The sequence below is a fragment of the Centroberyx gerrardi genome, chromosome 7 (genome assembly GCF_048128805.1).
Source record: "Centroberyx gerrardi isolate f3 chromosome 7, fCenGer3.hap1.cur.20231027, whole genome shotgun sequence".
NCBI lineage: Eukaryota > Metazoa > Chordata > Actinopteri > Beryciformes > Berycidae > Centroberyx > Centroberyx gerrardi.
In genome coordinates this window covers 23264418-23289242 of record NC_136003.1, presented here as the reverse complement: position 1 = coordinate 23289242, position 24825 = coordinate 23264418, and the positions used below count along the sequence as shown (strand labels likewise).

At 38.4% G+C, this 24825-nt stretch overlaps 1 protein-coding gene across 1 annotated transcript; it reads right to left on the bottom strand.

Moving 5' to 3' along the window:
• Nucleotides 1-20062: 20062 nt before the first annotated feature.
• On the bottom strand, nucleotides 20063-22435 carry elfn1a (extracellular leucine-rich repeat and fibronectin type III domain containing 1a). The gene has a single exon (XM_071925785.2). It carries the CDS (start codon nucleotides 22433-22435, stop codon nucleotides 20063-20065), a length of 2373 nt encoding a protein of 790 aa, XP_071781886.1.
• Nucleotides 22436-24825: the final 2390 nt, after the last annotated feature.

Here is a 24825-nt window from a genome sequence, read left to right as displayed (position 1 = left end):
GGAGTCAACTATTCACCGAATTTTGAAAATGCTTTTAGTGTTTGATGGCAAATGCCATTTCTTAATGGATTGCAATCTAAGCTATTTAAAATCATGAAGCCTTTGCCTAATTGGATTCTGTTCTGCATCACAAAATGCATTTCTCATGCCGAAGGTTGCAAGTTCACATTTAATAACTTACTAAACCGTTATTTAGATCAACGTATAACTTACGTAGATAAACATTGACTTGCCATCATTACTTGCTGTGTGAATACCATAATATGCCTCTAACAAAAATCAAAACATGACATAATTTGACATCTCAACATCCATGTTTGATTTGGTTTAAGCCTACAAGTCTGCAAGAACGCTGGGAATTCAATATGGCACTGATTACTTGGAAGGTATTTAGAAATGTATAGGATGTTCGGAGTGAATGCAACCAGTAAGAACATTAAAATATTGTAGTAGCCACCACTAACGTTAACGTACATATTTTAGAACCAGAAGGCATTTCTTTCCCTTCAAAACTTCGGGGCATAGCTAAGAACCTTGAGCCCCTCCCTAGTTAAAGTAACGTTACCTGACTATCTTCCTCATCGACATCAGGCATCTTTCTCTTCTTGGAGAAATATTTTAACAAACTCATCTGAAAATGCAATCAGGAATATTTTAATATATAGCTTATATAAACATCGTTGGCAATTATTTTACCGACGTTTATTGAAGTAACGTTACCGGTATTATGATTCACTGAGTTTGCTAACGTTAACGTTAACTAGCTAACGCTAGCTGGAACATTATTTCATGATATATTATTAATATTAATAATAATTAGTTGGCCATGAACCTCAATAGAGAATACATTGCGAATGTAAAATCTATCTAACTTAACGTTAGCTAGTTAAATCTACCTTTCTCTCTCTTCTCTTTCTTTTTCTCTTCTTTCTCTCTCTCCCTCTCGCCTCGGCCGAGTGTCGCCACGTGTTGCCACTTCCTGTATCCGTAGTTTCAAATTAAAAGCCCTCTGCAGAGTCGTGTAATTGCGACTTCATGACATTTCATAAAATTCTGAAGCAGCGGCGGCAATCATTTTTATGTATATAACGGAAACTCTGATAAATATATATTGGTTCTGCATGCTTTTCACTCATAGTGAGTGAATAATTCAATTTTGAAAAGTGATTTCTTCCAATCACGTCACTATCAATCAGCAATCAGTGATGGCCTCTAGAGACTTTATGATTGCTGGACAGATTAGAGGACTCTAGTATGCATCAGAGTCTATCCAAGAACAAACAAGTGCCTCAGCAATCAGAAACGTGTTCTCCAGGGACCAAAAAAAAAAAAAACACCCTTTGATTGCAGGGTTTGAGATTATAAGACATCACAGTGATGACATATCCGTGGTGAATTCCCAACTGGGAAAACGCCAGTAATGAAACAATGATACAGAAAAAACCTTGAACTGTGTGACATCACTGGCTAGGATGTTAAACTGACACATAAATACTGCTAATTTTATAGTTTCACATATGCACTCAGCACAGTATCATGACATGATTTCACACAATAGGGCGAATTCCTGCTCAAAATGATACATTGAAGGGAATTATGTGTGAACATTTACTGAAGTTATGGGAAACTGGCTGTCTGTGGGTCACATCGAGCCGCCACATCACTAAAATGTATCCCACAAATCAATTTCTCACCGATTGCGTGCAGTAATATACTCTATGCCAGCGTCTAAACCAATTTTTTCAAGTTTAGAATCCCTCTAGACGTGTAATATGCACATGAAATATTTGTTATCATTGCAAAGACACGCTCACATATTCTGTCTTCATATAACACTACATGCTTTTTGGAATATTTGATGAAGACAGTGATATCGGTACATTGTATTTGCTCCTCGCGGAATAAATTGTGTATTATTTGCTCACTTTAGACAATGAGTTAGCAGTTTCTTCATCATTGGGTATCAAGAAACAATTCACCTTCAACTGTAAGGAAAACTTAGTTACACTTTGTTAGATCCCTGTCAGGCGGCCCCAGCGGTCTCTGGGACTCATGGAAATTACCTTCCGCCTGTTACCTTGTCTATTTTTAACCACCGTGATCACCACAATGCTGTGGTCTTCAAGGGCCAATTTCAAGTCAGCCGGTCAGGATGATACACTTGACTCCTCTATATCTGGGCGCTATCAAGCCTCATCACAGTGCGGTAAAAAAATCATTCTCTAGGAATCAAGGCCTGGTCAGGACCAATGGTTGGCAGAAATGATCTGGTGGTGTGGAAGGTTTACAGATTCAATCTTAACCACCCTGATCGACTCGTACACTGATATGAATAGGTTTGATACTTACGACCCAACATATGCACAAAAATGATGCGTATGCACAAAAAGAATGTACATACCACTTTCCACACAGAAATTGGTATTTATAAAAAAGAATATGCGTTTACACAGATTTTTCTGAGTCTGCTGACCTGAGTGTGATATAGAGAGTCCCTCCCCTTCCGGTGGACCACCATGGGACCTTATTTCGGAAAAAATATGTACGGTAGTCAACGGCGAGAGACAAATAATTGTTTGATCCCGTTTGAATTGTGCCATGAATTACACATATGATGTTTTGTCAATTTAAATGATAATTTTGCAAGTCAAGAAAGTCGCAGTTTGTGGTAAAACTGTTGAACTATAAGACTGTAAAAATACGTAATTAGAAAGACTACACACCCAAAAGTCGCGCAAGTGACGTAACTTCCTCTCTCCACAAGCTACCCAGAGCCGCTGAAGCTAAGTCCCTCTCAGATAGCAGGAGTATTATACACAACCTGGAAGGTAGACAGTAAGAATGGATTTAAACTGGTTTAGGATAGTTTTAGTACAGTGGGGGCTAACGTTAACGCGATGCCTGTGTGTGTTTCCTATGTTTCGTTCCATGTTGGTGTTGGTGACGTATATTGTGCGAGACGAGAGATGTAGTTCACTGAGCGGTTTCACACAAAACTAAACGTTACTGTACTGTTTTACAACAAACTGCGACTTTCTTGACTTGCAAAATTATCTTTTAAATTGACAAAACATCATATGTGTAAGTCATGGCACAATTCAAACGGGATCAAACAATTATTTGTCTCTCGCCGTTGACTACCGTACATATTTTTTCCGAAATAAGGTCCCATGGGGTTTTCTGTCCAAACGCTGCAGGATCAGACTGATGGAGGCTGGTGAGTCTGGCAGAAAAAAGAAACATTGTGATCACTGTGCTCATACTCGCCGTTGTAGTGGTGTCTTGCTCTGGATATTAGTTATTAACTTCTCGCTTGGCCAACAAATCAAAACTCTGATTAGATATCTACTAAACTGGATGCATCGTATTCATCAGAGTCAATTGAGGCTCTGGAAAGTTTCATTGATAGACGATATCAAGCCGCGAGGAAAATGAAGCCGTCTTCGAATAGTCATGGAGCTCCCCGACCCAAAAAGTCCCGAAATCGGTCGACATCTTCCGAAAGTGCGGGGGAACAAACCATGGAAGTGGAGATATCCCTGATGCAATCAATAAATGAGAGACTTGGCAAGTTGGATATACTGGTCGAGCTGCAGAAAGATCTCCGCGACCTGAGGATAAGTTTGGAATTCAGCCAAGCTCAAATTGATGATCTGAGGAAGGAGAATGACTCATTGAAAGGTACTGTGGCTACTATTCAGAGAACAATGGGGAATGTCATGAAAGAAAACAAACAGCTTAAGGAAACGTTGCTTGACGTGCAGAGTAGATCGATGCGGGATAATCTGATTTTTTCGGGGATTCCTGAGAGAGACAATGACGACTCAGAGCAAACCATACGGGATTTCATGTGCCAACAACTGAAATTATCCCAGGAATCAGTACAAGACATGTCCTTCTCGAGGGTCCATAGGCTGGGTAAGAAGGAGAGGAATAAAACTCGCCCCATCATCGCTCGGTTCGAGCATTTCAAACAAAAGGAGCTAGTGAAGACCCGAGGCAAGGCCCTTAAGGGTACCAACTTTTGGATGAATGATCAATTCCCAATGGAGATTAATGAGAGGCGGCGAAAACTTACTCCCATCTTTAGGGAACATAGGATTAAAAACCATAAAGTTTCCTTAGTTGTGGACAAATTATATATTGATGGGCAGTTGTACAGAGATTCAGAGATCACTCCGTGGCTGTTTTAAAGTTTTGACTGCCTTGTCTGTCTGTTTTATCTTTTAGAATGAAAACGCGACCTAGTCATACTGACTCTATTAATTTACACTTGTCAAAGAAAGGTTTACATATCGCTCATGTGAATGTGAACAGTTTGGCTAAATAAGGTGGATGAGATACTAAATGTTGTCCAGAAGAATAATCTGCATGTGCTTGCTATTACTGAGACTCATCTTGACCAAACCATAACAAATGGACAAATTGATTTGAAAGGATACAATATTATAAGGAAGGACAGGAACAGAAGAGGAGGAGGTGTTGCCCTATATATTCAAGAGCATCTGCTGTTCAAAGTGCGGGATGATCTATGTGTGAATGGACTAGAGATCCTGTGGATTCAAATTCACCTCCCTTTCCAACAACCAACGTTAATTGGATGTGTTTATAGGCCCCCAAAATCAAACACATTATACCTGGATAAAATATGTGAAAGTATTGATCTTGCTCTGGATGAAAGGAAGGAATTATTTATGCTTGGGGACTATAATATTGACTGGAAAAGTAGTCACTCTGATGGGAACAAGACTAAGTTTACTCAATATATAGAGAGTCATAATTTATTTCAAATGGTACAGGATATCACAAGGTCCTCAAGAAACAAATTTGGGCACAGAACTGAAAGTATTATTGATCTGATATTCTGTAATGCTCCGAATAAATGCTCAAATGTTAAATCTGTCCCGTTATCGTGGACAGATCATAATATTGTGTGCATTACTAAATACACCAAAGTGCCAAAAAGACCTCCTAGAGTGACTATAAGACAGAGTTTTAAAAATTTTAACTTAGAAGACTACCAGACAGATTTGGCCGCTGTTCCATGGGACCTTGTGTATCTTGAGGATGATTTGGATTGTGCTGTTGATTGTTTTACGAAATTGTTTACTGATGTTGTTGAGTACCATGCTCCTATAAGGAAAAGTACAATTAAAGCCAAATCATCCCCCTGGATTGACCAACAACTAAGAGAAGCAATATCTCAGAGGGATGAGGCAAAAACTGTAGCATCTAGGTCAAGATTAGATTCACATATTATGCTATATAGAAAATGCAGAAATTTTGTTGTAAAATTGAATCGTCAGAAAAAGACCCTATATTATAAAACAGCTTTTGAGGGATGCAGAAACAATTCAAAACAGATATGGCATACAGTGAATGGTTTGCTTGGTAGGTCAAATAGTACAAGTCCTGTTAGTGTGGAGGTTGATGAAAAGATTAGAACAAAACCAGTAGACATTGCCAATTACTTTGCTGACTATTTTGAATCAAAGATAAATGATCTCAGGTCCAATATGAATAACAATGCCTCAAATGAATTACTGGTAGGTGAAGTAGACAAAAAGATTATGAAGGGGAAAAATTGCAGTTTTGTATTACCAGATATATCATTAGATGACATTGAGAAAATCTTGATTTCACTTCCTGATAATAAATCCCCAGGGTACGATCTTATTGACAACAAATTGTTGAAATCTGCAGCCCCATATATTGCTAGACCTGTAAAGTATCTATTTGATCTTTCTTTGCAACAAGGAAAGTTTCCCACAGAATGGAAACATGCAAAAATCTGCCCCATTCCTAAGGATGCTAAAATAGCTTTTACTGCACCCAACAGTCGCCCAATTAACTTACTCTCCTCCTTAAGCAAAATTTTGGAAAGAGTAGTAAGTGATCACATTTGGAAATATATGGAAACTAATAACCTTCTAACCCATGCTCAACATGCATATCGTAAAAATCATTCTACTGAAACCGCTCTGTTACATATGACGGATGAGTGGCTAAGTGCCCTGGATCAAGGTAAACTTGTGTCGTTACTTCTTCTTGATTTCACTGCAGCGTTCGATTTGATAGATCACACAATTCTACTTAAAAAATTAATTCATTATGGCTTCAGTAAGAATGCTATTAATTGGATGAAATCTTATTTAAACGGTAGAAAGCAATCTATTTATGTTAATGGCTCCTTTTCTTCTCCACGTATGATTACCTGTGGCATCCCACAAGGGAGTTGCCTCGGACCATTGTTATTTATTATATACACAAGTGATCTTCCCTTAGTGTTAGCCAACTCAAATGCACATATGTTTGCGGATGATACAACCATCACTGCAGTGGCAGATTCACAAACTCAGTTGCATGAATATTTATCAAATGATTTTAAATGTGTCATCAAATGGGTGGAAAACAATAAATTGGCATTAAATGTAAATAAAACGAAAAATATGATTATATGTACTACAAGAAAGAGGAAGAAATTGAAGCCATGGTATTTAACATATGGCAGTGTTCAAATTAAAGAGGTTACAGAAGTCAAATTATTGGGAGTTAAAATACAGAACAATCTCTCATGGACGGCTCATATTACAGATCTTTCTAAAAGAGTGATGAAAATGGCAGGAATGGTTGGACGAATTGCAAAGTTTTTATCTAAAGACATTCTAAAGGTAATATCTCATAGTCTAATCTATAGTCACATTAATTATTGCTGTGCAGTGTGGGGCAATGCAGCTCAGAGAGATATGAGGAGACTGCAGATCACACTTAACAAGGCAGCAAGAATGGTCTTAAGGTGTGGGTTTGAAAAAGGAGTGAGTGAACTACATATTACAATGGGATGGCCCACAGTAGTAGAGCATGTGAGACAACATTCTATAGTACTAATTTCAAAAATTCAAAAGTTTAAAAAGCCAGTTAGTATTAAGGACAAACTGCTATTAGTACGTGATAAACATCAAGTTAACATAAGAATAAGAGATAAAAATCATTATGCACTACCAAAAATAAAAACTGAAATGGGAAGACGGACTTTTATTTTCAGAACTGTTAAATTATGGAATTCATTACAATAACTCACTCAAGAACAGTACGGCGGTTGGATTGTTGATTGCAAGATTTCAAGATTTAAATGTAGTTATCATCACACTATTGTATTGCACTGTCAGTAGGTTTGTAGAGTGAACACATGTAGATTAATATGTGTATATATGTAGGTCCATACGGGATAAGTGTCAATGTATGTAGGTTATATGTGTCATGCATGTATGTATATGATATATGTGTGTCAACAATTATGTGTTGTATAATATGAATTATTGTATGCTTAAATGTTTTTAATGTGGACTCTTGGAAGATTAGCCAATAGGCTAAAAGAGATCCAAATAAAATCAAATCAAATCATGGGGGACAGCGGAAGGGGAGGGACTTAGGCTCTCTATAGCAATGTGAAGCAAAGAGAAAGATAACGTCAAAGAGGGAATTTATAATAAGTTTATAATAACATTTATAGATGTACTGTGTATATATAACATCCTTTTTTCTACAAGCATGATCTTTATTCTAGCGTGAGTAAATAGGTTTACATGTTGTCACCCATATGGTACAGTAATGTGAAGATGAGGCTGATGCACGTGTCATATCATAAATCAGACCCACTCATGTGTGATCAATCAATAGGCTATTATGGCTCATAATATATAGCGGTGCGTAATGGCTGTGCATAACAATACATGGCTGCTTTGGCGCTGTTAGAGGCAGTGCAAGACTAAGGAGAGAACGAGTCCAATGATGACTGGCGTTTATGTCCAAACCAGGTTGAACACGGGTGTGTCGACATCCATTTATAGCTAATTGTGGGAGCGGGCATTAGATTTGTGCATGTGAACACAGTTTCACGATGGTTGAGATTTATAAAACGGAACAATGCGTAAACATCACATAAGCAGGGTTTTATAAATCTGAAGAATAGACTGCGTATCTGATTTTGTGCAAGTTGATTTTTAGTCTTGAATCTTTTGTTTTATCTTAGTTTTATACATCTGGCTCCTGGGGATGGCAGATTTGTTCCAAGAGCAGGGACTGCTGACAGCCAATGAGAGCCCAGCTTAGAGTGAGTTGAGGCGGAGCAAGCTGAGTCCGGCTGTCCACCTCCGTTGTTGTTTCGATTGGTGTCATGCTGGAGATTAGAGATCCTGACATCAGTGACGTATCAGGAGTCAGCAGGTTAATGTCAGGTTATGGTCACGCTGCAGGCCTTCATGCTGTCTTCCAAATTGCTGCTGAAATCAGATTTTTTTAAATTTTTTGGATGACTGTTCATATCTACTCATTAAGTGTGTGATACCCCATCCTTGCCTAAGCGTCATATATACAACAGAGAGACGAAAAAATCTGTGAAGTCCATTGTTACATGATGACACGATGTGATCGGTTTTTGGCGTGTCTCCAGCCTTAAAGGAATAGTTCACCCAAAAATGAAAATTCATGTCATCATTTACTCATTCGCATGTCAGTTGAAACACTTGTGAAGTTTGTATGTCAATATAACACACAGCGAGCTTGCTAGCGCTGCTCCATAGCAGCCTTCTTCAAAACAACTGGAGTGGATGGAGACTGTTTCTGGGTAGGCCTGATATTAAAAGAGCTAAATTTATTCTGCGCAGTGTGCGTAAAGACGCACTGAGCCTGCTCTCTCGCGCACGCAGCGAACAGAAGGAGGAAAGAGTTAGAGAGATTCACAAAAATTATCACTAAATCCACAATGTAGGCTATTAGACAAAGACGTGGGCGAATGGTGACAAATTAATTATTGATTCGTTGGTTGGAACTAAACCGACAATGTGCTTAAATGCAGGCTATTGCTCCCCGGGCGTTAATAATAGCAGGTGTGGCTAGAGACAATAATCAAACTAAATCACTGACTGCTTTCCTTATTTCTTTATCACAGCACTCTACACAAGCAATAGCCTAGTGCGGATAACAACTCCAGCAACTTGTGGATACATAATACACCCTTGCCAAGGCAGACCCCACAGACACCAACCCGAGTCCCCACGTTTCCCCACTCTGGACCATTTTTTTAGTCACACCCAGACCATATAGCCCAGGGCAGACAAGAACAGCAGCCCAGACAATAATGAACGGTGTCAACAGGCAGCCACACACACACCAAACTAGAAAAGCGGCATAACTTGGAGAATGAATATCACAGCTTCCGATTAGTAGATCATTGTAACCAGATTCCATGGTGTGGCGAGAATAACACAGCCATTGCTGCTTAACCATCATACACAGACAGAAACAAACAGTTGCATAATAGTGCAGGTGTCAGAACTCCCTCTCTCAGGTAGGCCTATCAAAAAAAATATGAGGCGCCAAACTGAGGCAAGCAATATAGCCACGACGGGCATGAATTAAAAAAATCAAAGTGTATTTAGGCTTGGCCTACCTTTGATGATATATTTCGGGTGGTGGGCCTACACAAGGTGGAGTCGTCTGGGCTTGGAGTTGAATAATGTAATGATTTTGTCCCGCTTACTACTAGGCGAACAAAGTAGTATTTGAAATTGGCAAGCCTACCCAGGCCTAGAGTTCCAAAAAGGGCAGAAATTACCATAAAATTGCTACAAACAGTATAAGTGTTCTGAAGCCAAATGAATCACACTGTAGCTCCAGTAGTCTCCATTCACTCCAGTTGTTTTGGAGAAGGCTGATACAGAGCTGTGTGTTATTGACATACAAACTTCACCAGTGTCTCAACTGATATGAATGTGAGTATAGATAATGACAAAATTTCTATTTTTGGGTGAACTATTCCTTTAATTTGTATAATAAGATACACCGCGACAATGCTTTGCTCTCATTTGTCCAAAGATTAGCACACTGCTCCCCCACCGTCCCATTGAAACAGGTCCCCAATTTTACTTTTCTAAAAATATCTAATCAGATTGCTGCTACAGCCACTCATATCTGTGATGAATTGTAACATATGTGACAAACACTCCAATACAGAAGGTGAGGTTGTATGAGGTTCTCAGATATTAAGCACTTTTACAATGTTCATTTTATCACGACGTTATTCATTCATTCTTATTTTTCTTTATGTCGAAAATTATAGACCAATATAAAAGCAATATAGACTTGATTAATAACACACTGCAATGTTAAAAGCCTCAATTTGTTATTGCGACATAGCCTGCCCCTTATCTCCCCACTGGCTTTATTTATGTTTTGGTTTATTTGATTGAAGACATTTTTCATTGTGGATTGAATGAATTATTGATATGCAGTATCAGTGCTGCCATTATATAACAACTAAAAAGAATCTGCAAGGAACTTTATTTATTTTGAAGTTGGGAAATATATCATTACATGTGTATTATTTATAAACTGCAAAGAAAATAGACCTGTATTATTAACTACAATGGGTTATGAAAGCAGATAAAAAGCTTATTTTCTGTGTACAGGTCAAACTCCTTAAGAATGAACGTGAATATACCTAAAAGTTACGTGTCCAAATAAATTCCCGGTCTTTAATGCAGGCAAATAATTAACATGTTGCTTTGAAAGTGGTGAAAGCAAAAGCACTGATCCAGCCTATTGTAAGTGTTTGCATGGGAGTCCTCACCTCTGAATTGAGTGGTAAGCAAATTCATAAAGCTACAAGGGGGAAATAATGAAAGCCTAAAAGCTTTTTATCTTCCAGAAGAATGGAGCCATTGATTTTTTTTTTTTTAGGTTTTTTTTTTCCCAGCTTCCTCTCGTTTGTACTCCGCCATGATCAGAGGAGTCTTTGTTTGGTGGAAGAAATGAGAACCATAAGAGGACCAAAGATGTGGAGAGGAGACAGGCTGGCTCATTATCGCCAGAAGCGAAAGTTCCTGGAACAAAAGTCATGTGACCTGTGTGGGCACACGTCTTATTTTTTTCTAGTGTGTGAAGACTCTTTGATTTGCTCTCGCTTTTATATCGTAATGAGCGATGCGGTCTAGCCTGCTCCAACATGTAGTGTGCTCAGCAGTTCTTCTTCTTCTCCCTGCCAGTCGTGTCGACTGGTGGTCTCTGTGACCTGCCTTTGCACAGCGCTCATTTGAAGGATCATTCACTTGTTCTGCTTGGTTATCGCCGGAGTCGTAGTCTCGAGCTGCAGCGGCGTGTATTAATGAGCAGGTCCTGGGTCTTTTGGCTCGTCAAAACCATCCATCAGCATAAATCTCCTTTAACTAGAGTGAAGAGCTTCAGCCCATCAACATGAAGGTGCTCATACATCACAGGCTTCAACACCCCTCGCTAAAAGCATGATAGATTCATTCATAATGTTTTTTTTTTTTGTTTTGGATAAGCTACAGTAGTAAGCACATCACTCATTTAGCTTGTGAACCCCTGTGAAAATGTTACCATTGAATGAAATTCATTTGTTCATATCAAAATTAAGTCATATTTCAAACCCAACTTCATATTCAAATTCCATTTGCATGGCAAATTTTTTGTCCCTCTAGTCAGCACAGATCTCTAGACTCCTGGCTACTGTCCATGCAGTAATCTTCTTTTAATATCTCCCCCTTCTGTTATTAGTTCATTTCTCCAGTCTCCAAAGAAGCTTTATATGAGCCAGATCTGGTAATTATACCAGCTATTTGAGCTTTGATCTTTGCCTGTGCAGATCTCACTTTGAAGCCCGCTGTAGATGCTCTGTCCTTCGTAGTTGATCACCCATATCCAATTAGACATTGAATTTGACAAGAGTTGAGGAACTTTCAGTGTTTCCTTTTCTCCAATTCTCATAGCTTTTGCTCGGAGCCTTAGTCATGCTCTGCTGACAGCTGATTAATGCACTCTGCACCATGTCCAGGGATAGAGGGTTTCCATCACTAAACTTTGTGGAGAGGATGTCAGGGAGGGTGGATATGTGCAAAAAGCAATCTTTCTTACAGTGAAGAGGGATTTGAAAAAAAAATGTTTCTTGAAATATAAGTTTGTGGCTCCAAATAGAATCTTTGTGTTCCACTATACCACCTGCACTATGGACAAGATATTTGTCTTTTTAACAGTGTTGCTATTACAACAAAGTAAGTCAGAAACAGCAATGATTCCATGATATGCTCTCTCCAGTGCTCCATGCACAAGCAACACCCAGTTATCTTTTAGCTGCTTTTTTCTTGTTAATACCAACTAAGTTGGTAAAAACATGAGTGAAGCAGCTGTTTAGCATGTTGCTCATGCTTTAAGTTTTAAATTTTTTTGAGCTTTTAACATTGTCGAAGATAACTTTGATACTGTTTTTTTTCTTTTATTCTGCTTCCATATGTACACTTTGACATATACAGTATATCCAGTCTGGTGTATTTGTTTGTTTAGGTATCACACCATTTTACATTATTTCTAAATCTCAAAGGTCAGGCATGGTATTACTCGCTCACACACACACTTTGTTGAAGGATGTGTTAAAGGAGAAATCCACCCTCAGACACTCTTAAACTGTTAGATATCATCAATCTGTGCTGTTCGATACATTCCAGGAGTTACTTTGTGATGAAGTGTTGTATTTTACTTTTTTGTGTCCCCACTTTCCCTCAAACTGCCTCTTCTACTTCTACCTCAGTTACTTATTTCCTATATTTCCCAGAATGCCTTTCCACAACCCCAGAGGACGAACGTGACTTGTTCCATTTCAGCTGTGAGCTATACATGACCAGAGTAAAGTTGTAGCTTTATATTGTATATTGGATATTTGGTGGATATTTGTAGTTCCACCTTCAATAACTTAGAAGCAAACAAGTAAAAGGACATTGATGAATAGATTTGTGAAGAGGAACAGGAATTTGCAACCACTTTCTTCAATATTTGAGAAAATATCTTTCTCATGTATAAATGCACATTCAACTTTCACTAGCTCATTTCCCAGGGGTCTCAAACCAATTCATTCTCATCTAGGACATCCTCCTTCTGATTTCTGAAGAAGTCAGATAGAACCTTTACATGTTACAGAAATCAAATGGAGTCAAAATAAAGATATTTCTTTTGATATGTTATGTAAGGGCCCCAAAATGAAAATATTCAAGCAATGTACAAATACCTCTGAAATAAACTTACAGTACAGGAGATGAGTAAATGTAAATACTTATGCTATATTAATACAAAATACAGTTTTAATAAGGACATTAAAACAGTAGTCAGCCAATTTGTTTCAATAAGGATAAAGGGCCAGAAGGATTACAGTTTTACATTATACTGTATGTAATTTGGATGGAAAATGGAATACCTGTAATTGAATTTTACTTGGAGAGGTTCCTGGATGATTTTATGGGCATATGGATAAGCAACATTTTTTTGTGTCGAAATGTTCTCACTGCTGAAGCTCATTATGGGTAAAAGCTCCGACAAACCATCAGTGCCTCCACATTGATTCTCTATGGAGCAGCACCAAGCTGTACATCTTGATGACAAAGAGCTCTGCTCTGCTGTCAGCTTTAGGCTAGAGCTGTTCATGTTCACAAATATTCATTGCATTGTCCATGGACATAAGTATAATATAAAATCTTATATTTAATGGTAGTCCTCTTTAATTTTTAGGTTGTGACCACAGCTGTTAATAGTTTATTTTTGTAATATTGGTCGTAAAATATATTTTATTCTCTATCTCATTTATATCTCTTAAAAAGATAATTCTCAGAGAGTACATTTCAGCTTGGTACTATATGGTTCTTTTTTCCTATCCAATCACAAACTTCAATATTTCAGTAAGGACCAATCAAAATGTACCTTTCAGCCACATCCTGTCAGAGGCGAGCTAATGTAGCCTTCAGAAACGGTGTGTAGCTCCAAAAATTCAAAGTTTAACCAACGTGTAGACTAAATAGTATGAATTAGTATTTTTTTTATCCCAGGTTGGGAGCAGCAGAAACACAGATGAGCAGAAAGGAGTGAGACAGAGGAACAGAGGAGAGTAGTGGCCACATCCAATAGAAAAGGAAGACAAAGGGAGAAACAGACAGTAAGTGTTGGGGATTGAGGGAGACAAAAAGGCCAGGAGAAGGGTTTCCAACCCAACCTCATGGAATTGGCAGTGAGATGCAGTGGACAAGGATCTTACTTTGGGGCAACTGAGTAACAGCAGCCAAACACACAATGACATGCCAGTCAGTATACCAATGATTTGATATACATGTTGTAATTTTTTGTATATAGTTTAGGCTTGGCACAATTGTTAAATCAACATGAAAATAAACTTATGTTGTGATGTTAACATGATTTTTGTTTACAAAAGATCTGGAAAAATAAAGAGTAGGCTAAATGTAATTTCACATAATCGTGTTTTTCTGGGCTCTTGCAAATAAAAATATACCAAAATTGATTTAATTTGATGCAATTTAAACTTAATGTGCTTCAAAACTGACTTTAGGATTACATTTTACCATTCAATCATTTACCATTCAATTCATTCAATCTGTCAGATAGAACCAAACCCAGACTGGCCTTACAGAATTATAAGGCTCTATCTCAGTGTGAATCCCTCTTAAGAAATCCAATTTCTAATTATTCTAGGATTTTGATATTTTGCATTCAGAGTGTCATGAAGTTGCAGGCCTCCTTGACCTATAAAGATAGATTTCACTACATAACAGTTTTGCCAGCTGGAATGTCAAAACTTTGATGCTCAATATTTCAGAACTGCACTCTACTCAGAACCTTATAATTCCAACTTTATGACCTGCAGTATGCTTTATTTGCAAGATTGTGCATACACAACATCTCATACGTTCATGAAAACGATGCACTTTCAAAGTTTTAGTCAGCCAACTTCAGGACAGAGAGGTCGGAGACAGTGTATGTGGACGGCCAGCAGGGTTATTGCATTGAGGATTGAACTCTCCAAAGCACTGAAACACCAGGACATAATATAGAATGTGTACTTTATAATTTAGTGGCTTGCAGTTTTTGATTTGTTTCACACTGTCTCTATACTCAGCACCAAAGTTCTGAACATTCAGGTAGTCTAAATTATCGAGCTGTTACATTGCAGATTTTGTGTAAATCTGAAATAGTGTAAATACAGAATGTTGTGGTCCTGTTTCATCTTGGCACACCCTAGTGGTCAGTATATTTTGTGAATGGGAGGAATTTAAAGTAGCCTAAAACACACTGGCTTTTAGTACTAATGATGTAGGCTAGAGCAGTGTTTCTCAGTCCTGGTCCTCAGGACCCAGAATCCTGCTGGTTTTCTATCCTACCAGTTCCTGATTAGATGACTGAACTGAAAACCAGCAGGACTCTGGGTCCTGAGGACCAGAGATGGGAACCACTGGGCTAGAGCCAGCATTATTAGATGATTCAATCTGATTCAATTACCATTATCTTCATTTAAATGGTAATGATGAAGATTTAGTGATTGTTTGATTAATACAAAATAAATTTGATGTCAACCCATTCAATGGCCAAGCAAGAATTTACTATTTATTTGACTTATATAATTTATTTGACAACTTATATAATGTTGAAACACTCTGTTCTCATGGCCAACAATGCACTGATGTTTTATTTTCCTGGAGTTGTCTGCTTTCATGCCCTGCGTCTTATTTGTTGAACTTATTACTGGCACATGGTGAAATGGATGCCAATCATCAGTTCAAAGAAAAATCCACCTTCGGATACTCTCATGCTGTTAGATATAACCAATTTTGATGCCCAATTATTTTGTGATGAAGTGTTGTAATTAAATTTTTTGGTGAACCGACTGTACTTCTATTTAAGTTAGTGATTTTCTATTTCCCAGAATGACTTTGAACAACAGCCAGAGAATGGGCCGGAACTTGTTGCTTTCAGTCAAAGGTGAGGGTCTGGGCATAGAAATAGCTTGGAGATATGATAATTCAGCTTTGGTTACACGTGTAGGTGGAGAGAGCAATAGCGGTAATAGTCGTGACTCTTATTCAAAACGCAACATGTCTTGTGGCTGTATTGCGGCTATTGAGGCGACTGTCGGTGGAGAAATTGGTCTCTCTGCCTCTTCTACGAAGGCTTTCTCCCTTTTATGATTGTTGAACCTCAGCGCAAAATGGCGGTTCTAGAAAGAAGCTCTTGCTCTTTGATTCTGTGCGACTGACATTAAAACCTGACGTTTAATGTTGATTTTTTGTCTGCTATCAAACGCCATTGTAACTGCACTGGAAATATCTTGCCATGATGTCACATTGTCTAAATTTGGCCAGTTATCCACAGGAATAAGAAAAACACACCACCAAACAACAAAATGGGCCCAGAAATGCAAGGTACATGACATGTTTTTATGTCCCATCATCATGCGACATGCATGCAGGACATTATGTCATCATGGTGTCTCTCTGTCTGTGTGTAGACTCATACTTGTGAACACAATAAATCAAGAACAATATATGATAGAAACTTCATACTCACACCACAGATTCCTCCTATAGAATAGATGATCTGATTAGATTTTGGAGCTCCTTGAGGCATAAATTTGCATATTAATGAGGAAAAATTTTGGGACATTAGGCAGCTCAAGTGCTTCATGTTTAACAGGGTTAAAAGGTGGATTTTTTCTTTAATAATTAAAGTTGAGACATAGACCTACAGATTTTGCCAAAATAAATTATACAATTACTGGTATTTTTTTTTATAGCCATGAAAGCTTACGGGTCAACAGGATGTCAAAACGTTGCATTTAAGTGACAAATTATATTTTCATTTCTGTAAAATGTATTAGAATAATATTACCTACTTCGCATAATGTATGGAGAATAGCAGATGGGATTAGAAAAAATCTCTTCTTGTACTGCTAGGTGGAGGTGGCGTGCTCTGTGCAGGAAGTAGAGCCTCACGCTATCCTGATGGAAACTCGACACGCTGGTGTAGCTTCAGGGTGAGACTCAGAGAAGAGTCATAATAAAGATGCTGAGTGTATGGGTGCACCCTTAACTTTATTTCACAGTACTTTGTCTGAAAGCAGATAACATAGTATTAAGAAATAAAATAAAAAAACACATTTTTGTGCTCTTGTTTGTTTTGATGCACTTGAACAACAGCTGTTCATCTTTCCAAAGGTTTTCTCAACACTTTTAACTCTTATTAGACACATAAGTGCTACAATATGCAGTATAAAAACATGTTGCTAACTGGCTAAATTAACTAGAAACCTGACAGCTCTCAGAATATACTCAAATGCATTTATAAAAATGACAACAAATGAAGACTTTTCAACAGTATCAACATTGAAAATAAAACAAAGGAAATTTACACTTGTACACACATCCCAAAATCTTAAGGCGGTTGAAATATTAAGTCAGACAACCAAGTTAACACTTTACAAGGTGCTTACATAACACATTCATATCAGGCTCATGGCATGATTCATATCACATTCATGAATAATAACAGCCTCATGACACATTTATGAGAAATGTATGTAACATATCAGAAATCAAAAGGGCTAACAAATTCTCAATAAAGCCTGTAGCTATACTCTCTTAAGTCGCATCTAAATGTAGGCGGTCCCCTGTCCACTGTGGTTGCAGTATTAACTTGTAATGATAGAGGTGATTCCAAATTGCTCCTCAGATAAATTCATGCCTTCAGGTCATCCTATCAGATTTCAATCTCTGTTCCTCAGCTGAACATAAATGTCTCTTCAGGAGGAACCACTTTCCATTTTTGTGTAATATGATAAGGGAACAAGTCGAGCTGCACAATTAATCGCTGATAATCGGATATCACGATGTGATGCTTCCACGATTAATAATCATGTAATTCGCCTAAATTTAATCGTTTGTTCTATTATCAGTTCCCCTGAAAGTCCCGATGTGGTTTATCAAGCGCTTCAATTAAGCCAGCAGAGAAACCTTACATAGACCATCTTTGGAAAAACACTGCAACAACCAAAATGGGAAAGAATGGATCGGCCTGACGTTAGAGAGGAAAATCCTTCTCTCAAGTCTGAACGTAGTTTTGGTTCCTAAAATTGGATCATTGCCTGTCATTTGGAGATAGGCCTAGTTTAGTTTTATACCAGATGACAGCAAACAATTTTGTGCAAAGTTTGCCTTAGGGTTGCAGCTGCACCCAAAGTAATGAAGTGGTAATTATTTATTATTTGAATTGTGTAAAAAAAAAAAAAAAAAGGGCCACAATAAGAGTAAGACAGTAAGAGTGAAAACAAGCTTTATAGTTGCTGATACTTTGAGAAATACTGCACTTAAAAAAGTGAAAACCTGAAAATATATGTTAAGGTGCAAAAGTGCAAAAAAAAAAATGTTGTTACCTGAAAGTGAGACGAATAATTGTGATTAATAATCGTGATCACAATATTTAGCAAAATAAATAGGATTATTATTTTTGCCATAATTGTGCAGCCCTAGGAATAAGTAATGGGAACCTAAACTGCTTAACCTTATTTCTCTATTTCTGAATTAATCTATATTCTACATGCCCAATACATTTAAAGTTGCATTATTACACTTCTTTAAATGAGTAATGGAGTGGTTATAAGTATTGATTGCTCATTCATGACTATGTTATGAAGCATATCACGAGCCTGTTAGGAATGAGCTACATAACCGTCTTACAAAGAAAGCATTATTAAGTCTTGTATTTACTCAAATATTCTATGATATACAAATTCACAGCCAGTAAGTCAGAGGATTCAATTTCACATTCTCAAATTTTACTCTAGCATGTTGATATTCATCTGGTACCTCATAATATACAAAAAGATATAACAGCCTAGCAGTAAAAAAAAAAAGAAAAAAGAAATGAAACCTCTCAGCAAGCAACAAGGCCCATCTGAAAATCAATCTACTGTCCTGCATTTATTGGATCAGACATTTTATGCAATATAGTACACTGGAAGAAATATTGAAGCAACGAAAAAAACATGGTCATTAATCGCATTAAATAAATATTTCCTTGAAAGAATACATAGAAAGCTGCCATATACAGATCAGAATATGTATGTGTTACATTCATCCATCGGGCTGTAGGATAAACTCTCCTGCTCTCTCTGTACCTAAACAACAGGTGAGAGAGTACCATTACCTTACCTGAAATGTTAGGGATTAATAGAAGGCTTTCAATACCATATACTGTATGTGAATATTATCTTTTCTCAGTATTTGGACATTTGGAGGAGTGATTGGTTTAAAAAAATGAACATGGAACCTGACTGACTACGTTCATAAGATTCTCAAACCATGCAGAAACATTGTAAACATTTCAGCTTTTTCTACTTTGGTACTAAAGATACAAAAATGATGGTTCATGAAGTTGATGACTGAGACCTTCTAGCAGCAGGTGATATAATGTCTTGCCTGCATGAGGTCTAACAGATTCCTCCTACTGAATATTGTGCAGTGTGGTTTGGGGGCCTTTACAACCGAATCCATTTGTAATATATTTATGAGCTTTCAAAAAGCAAAACAAAACAAAGAAAAAAAAAAGGGCGCTGAAGGTAAGATGACAAACTCTCACAAGTTTAAAGTTGGACATGGCATTCTTTAGTAAGCATATAATCTAAATGAACAGCTCTCCATTTGATAAACCTGATTCATTCACTAATACTTTTCCATTTATACAGCAAACATTGCAAATATATAAACCATATCTGTACATAGTTTTTGTTGAATGAAATATATGCAGGGAAGAAAAAAAGTTATTTTTGAATGAGTGTGGTTGATAGTTCTTCAAGAAAAATATTGAGGTTTCAGTAGACACGTCTTCATATAGTATTCTCAAAGTACACAACAGCAAATCCACTGGCACAGGACTTGGCCATGCGATACCCAAAAACCTATAATCCATTGCAACATATATATTCTTAATTTGCAATATATTTTCTCCTTAATAGATAAAAGTTTTCCCCATGAATGTTATACATAATATGACAAATCTATGATTTTAAAGGATCTTTACCCCATTTTCCTCACAGTCAAAATAGAATGTGATACACATGAATGAGTAGTTGATTACAATATGGAAGTATCCATTGTTGTCACATGAGGTTCTTGTGTCATTTCTGCAATGTGTGGTCCATTAAAAACACTTAAAGAGGTTAAGATTTATGTTGGGCTGATACACCTTTCCAGTAGTCTAAAATATCATGCAGGTCCTCATCCTTTGCAAACTGCACTTTCTTACGCAGTGCATGACCTGCGGCCATGTACTCCTCATCTTTGTGCCGTTTGCGGTGGAGTTTGAACCGCTCCCAGATGCTGTGGGAAGGTTTGCAGTAGTATTCAGGACTTGAGGAGTAGCTTAGATTGTGGTACTGAGATGACAGCTGAGAATATGCTAAGTCTCTGGAGCGGGAGTGAGTAAGAGGCTCCAGGATGGAGGACTTGTGCCCGTCGGGTCCCTCAAGCTCCTCTATCTGGGCGTCGGGATACGAGTGTCGGTGGTCACTGTACTGACGAATCTTCTCAGCCTCAGCCCTCAGGATGGCAGCAGCAGGCGTTACAGTGAGGATGGTCTCTCCTGTCGGGGACGTTTTCTCTATGTACTTCGATTCAGAGCGATAAGGCCTGGGGCTTCGCATGGGCCCTCCTGTGGCAGTGCTGGGCCTCTTAGGCGAGGCATCTGAGGTACGATGCCTCTGCAAAGAATGGTGGTAGCTGTCCTTATACACTGGGGACAAAAGGCCAGATTTACTCTGCGGATGTTCTGATATTAGTACCAGCTGGGGCTCCGCAGTGGATACAGCTCCAGATTTCACCCCTTGAAAAGAGGTGGATTCTGACTTAAGAGCATCTATACAGTTGTTAATTATCTGATTTACTTTATCCACCTCTTTTGCAATGGTAGAAATCTCCGCCACTGACCCTTGGCTATTCCCAGGCATAGGCATCTCACATTCTCTGCGCTCATGGTGGTCCACACTTCGCACCTCCATGTAATTTCCTTTCACCATTTTAGGAGTGTCGCTTATCTCTTGAAATTTGTACTGCTCCATTTCACTTCCAGATGGTAAGTATGGCATGCGAGCCATGTTTTCCCCGGCCATCATTTGCTTCTGTGACATTCGAGAGATCGTCCCGCCCTCCAGTTCTTGTCCATACTTAAGTTCCATTATATTTTTCTTCAGGCTACTTGATTTCTTGTGCTTTTCATCTTGCTGACGCTTTTTTCGCAAGCAATAGTAGACCATCCCCAGAACAATTACCATGCTAAAGAGGCAGCCTAAAATTGTCATTATGTAGTGAGTAGCAGTTGCATTGTTTACAACTCTATCCCTTCCATTCCAAGGGCCTGTAGTGATTGTCAGACAAGTATGGTTGAATCTAAGAGAATTACGTATAGAAGCAACACAGTATGTGTAGTCAGTGTGGGGTTTAAGGTTTTTCAGCTCAATATCCTCCTTCATACCTTTCAGGTTTTGAATATCTGTGAAAAAGCTGTTGTTGTACTGAACCAGGATGTACATCTTCTTGTAGGGATGAGGAATCTGAACAGTGATGGTGGCGCCTGTGTTTGATACTTGCTTCAGTTTCATCAGAGGGTTTACCTCCACATCAAAGTATGTTGTACTGATGGTGATGTCATCTGGTTCGTTGCCTGAAGGACAGTCTTCCAGCCCACAGGGAGTCGAGTCCGGCGGGGGGGTGGTAGGCTCAGGGGGCAAGGGAATGTATGGTGTCACATAGTCATCTGTACATACAGTGGAGAGCATGTGAAGCGCATTTCGAAATGTTGGATTGTTGGGATTCTGGCTCAGCAGACTGTAACCAGAGACACCAGCCGGGGAGTCACAGACCATCCGTTCATTTGTCCTGTTAGGGAAAACTGAGAGCCATTTGACAAAACCAAGCAATTCACAGGAGCAGTTGAAAGGGTTAGTGTACAGCTCACAGGTGGTAAGTTTAGTCAAGCTGGTAAACGTGGACCCGTCTAACTGCTGGATTCGGTTCATGGAGAGGTCAATGTTCTCAATGTTGGGGCATTCCCAAAAGGCATTGTGTGTCACAGTCTCAATCAGATTGGCCTGGAGGTAGAGGTACTGCAGCTTGCCTAAACCCCTGAGGATCCCCTCTGTCAGGTTCCGCAACTTGTTGAAGCCCAACTGAAGGACTTGTAAGTTGAACTGGGCAGAAAAGGCCCCATCCTCTATGTAGGAGATCTCATTCTTAGTCAGGTTCAGGTAGGTCAAGTTGGCAAAGCGGCTAAGGGCAGAATAATGGATACTTTTGATTTTGTTTTCATTCAGACGAAGGTCCACAATGGTGCTGTTGATATGCTGAGGGATGGCCTCATAAGGTGGTTGGTTTTGGCTACAAATTGCGAGCCATACAAAGCCCTTTTCACCCTCAATTAACCAGCAGTCTCCATTGACTCTGCCTGTGTGAGTCAAATATACAATGGCCACAGACCAAAAAAAGGCACTCATCACCATACCTATGCTGCAGGCCATTGGTGCTTCTCTGAGAGTCATGTGCAGGACCAAAAATGAGAAGAGGGTATTGTGGTTTTGATGCAGTTGAACTGATCCTGTTGGTAACTGAGCGGGATGTTCAACTGTTCAAAACTTCAGTGCCAGAAACAATCCATTTAGCGGTCTCCTGTTCATTGAAGGATGGTTCTGTCCACACATACCAGACATTTACAAAATAAATGTTGACTATTTGCATTTATACTGAGTTCCATTCATTGAGTTTTGCCTGCAGTGAATGATTGGCGATGGCTAGCTGAGATTCTGTATTTCACCACCTCAGGTTGGCTTGTGCTTATTTCCTTAGAGGTTACCATCGTTAAATGGTCTCATCTTATTGTTTCCGCCACTGTCTTCTTCTCTGCGTCTCTCTCAGGTGCACAGAGGAATAACCTGCAATGTAGAGACAAGAGCACATTGTTGACATTGTGGCTACAGTTTGGATCTTGTATACCAACCACACAAAACAATATCTTAGTGTAATTTTAAAAATGATGAGCTTTGAGGCAACCCCCCCTCTCACAGGAATGTACTTTAAGAATATCACATATGTAGATACTACATATACTTATTCAATAAAAGGTTGCAGTCAATGTTTAGATAGACATATCATTTATTTCCCTCAGTTCCAGCATGCTGCATAAACATCCAGACAATAAATATAACTTTATTCTATCAAGATTCATTATCCCATCACATGCTAAAAAGGATTCATGTGTACTGCATGCTCTCCTTGTTCATGCCCTTCCAATTATTTTGTACACAATTTAAGAGGTGTTTGCAGTCCCCGTGGCACACTGCTATTAAAGGAAACCATTGGCCAATTACCACTTGACAGGTTGGGAAAAGCAGGGTCCCTGTTTTCACACCATTAACCTGAGCACTGTCAAACGCAACTGAGGGAGGCCAATGTTAAGAAGCTGCATTAAATCAATTACACAAAACTCAGTGAAAAGGTAATTTTAGACCAATTTGCTTAGGATTTTCCTTTGAAAACCTTATTATATATACATTAATATCTATTTCAGCACTGGATTATATGAGAGAAAAGGGGGAAATGGTGTACAAGGTCTGATTACTACATTTTCCTAAATGAGATTCAACCCTTTCGCGAAGGGATAGCCATGGTCTCTGAAGTTGGAGCGTTACTCTTACACTCTAATTTGCAAAAGAGACTACTGTGCAGAGAAAAGAATCTCAAAATGGATTCTTCTTTATTGATCCCCCTTGTTAGTCTTGTTTCTCTCTCTGTGGTGTCCCTATAAACACTATACTGTATTATTTTCAATAATATCAATACTAATACTACTACTAATACATTGATACACTCTAATAAAATAAGAATTTCCCAAAAATGGGGTCAGTACTACTACTACTACACCACCACTACTACCACAGTTACTACTACTACTCCTACTACATTACTACTACTACACCACCACTACTACTACAACTAGTACTACTACTACTACTACTTCTACCACTACTAATTATCAGTATTAGTATTAGTACAGCTAATGCCAGACAATGCCATAGAACTTTCAGTAAAAGCAGAAACGTTGGGCTTGCCACAAACATTCTCTGTTTTTTTTTTAGCAGCTTTTAATGTGTGACCTTTAAGATCATTTCAAATCATATTTAATGTCAAATGTACAGGCTATAGGTCTTTTAGAAGTCAGCCCCATGCTGGTAGCGTAGTCTTGGATTCAAAGCACAACCTCACACTATTACACTGCCAAATCACTCATTACTATAGCCTTCACTACATTTAATTGTCCTAGCTTCAAGGTAATACTGACAAGGAAGTAAATAATACAATGCTGCCTGACAAGGAAGTAAATAATATAATGCTGCCTGATGCACGGGTATAATAAAAATGACTGCAATTACCAATGATATTGACTTTTATTTTCTTTTTAAGCAATTTGTGGGGCTTGCATGTAACGTGGTGCAAGTGGATGTACTCTCCTGCAGGTTGAATGATGCCTGTGTAGAAACAGAATTTTTTTTAACTGTCTGCCTTCATCTGCATCTACTAACATCCAGTCGATACGTCTGACCTCGAGGCTACAGGATACAGCACCTCATAATCAGGGGAACCTTGCATTGTTTCTTAAGGCAACCTTGACCAGCTTTCAAATCAAATTGGACTCCACCAGTAATTAATTTTATTCAATTTTACAAAAACATTGCATTTCCTGAAGGGATGGTTTTAGAGCAGCATAAAACATTAGTTCTTGCAAAGTCTAACATCCAAGACATCTTTACATTCAAACCATATTTATATGTCTGGTGTACTCTATAACATAAATTCTGACAGTTATCTCCATAAACTGGCCTGCAAAGTCATTAATGTGTCATACATTAAATTTGACCAAAGAATACAAGATTAT

Coding starts and splice junctions, on each gene's coding strand:
- elfn1a (XM_071925785.2), bottom strand. CDS start 22,435: ATGACTCTCAGAGAAGCACCAATGGCCTGCAGCATAGGTATGGTGATG.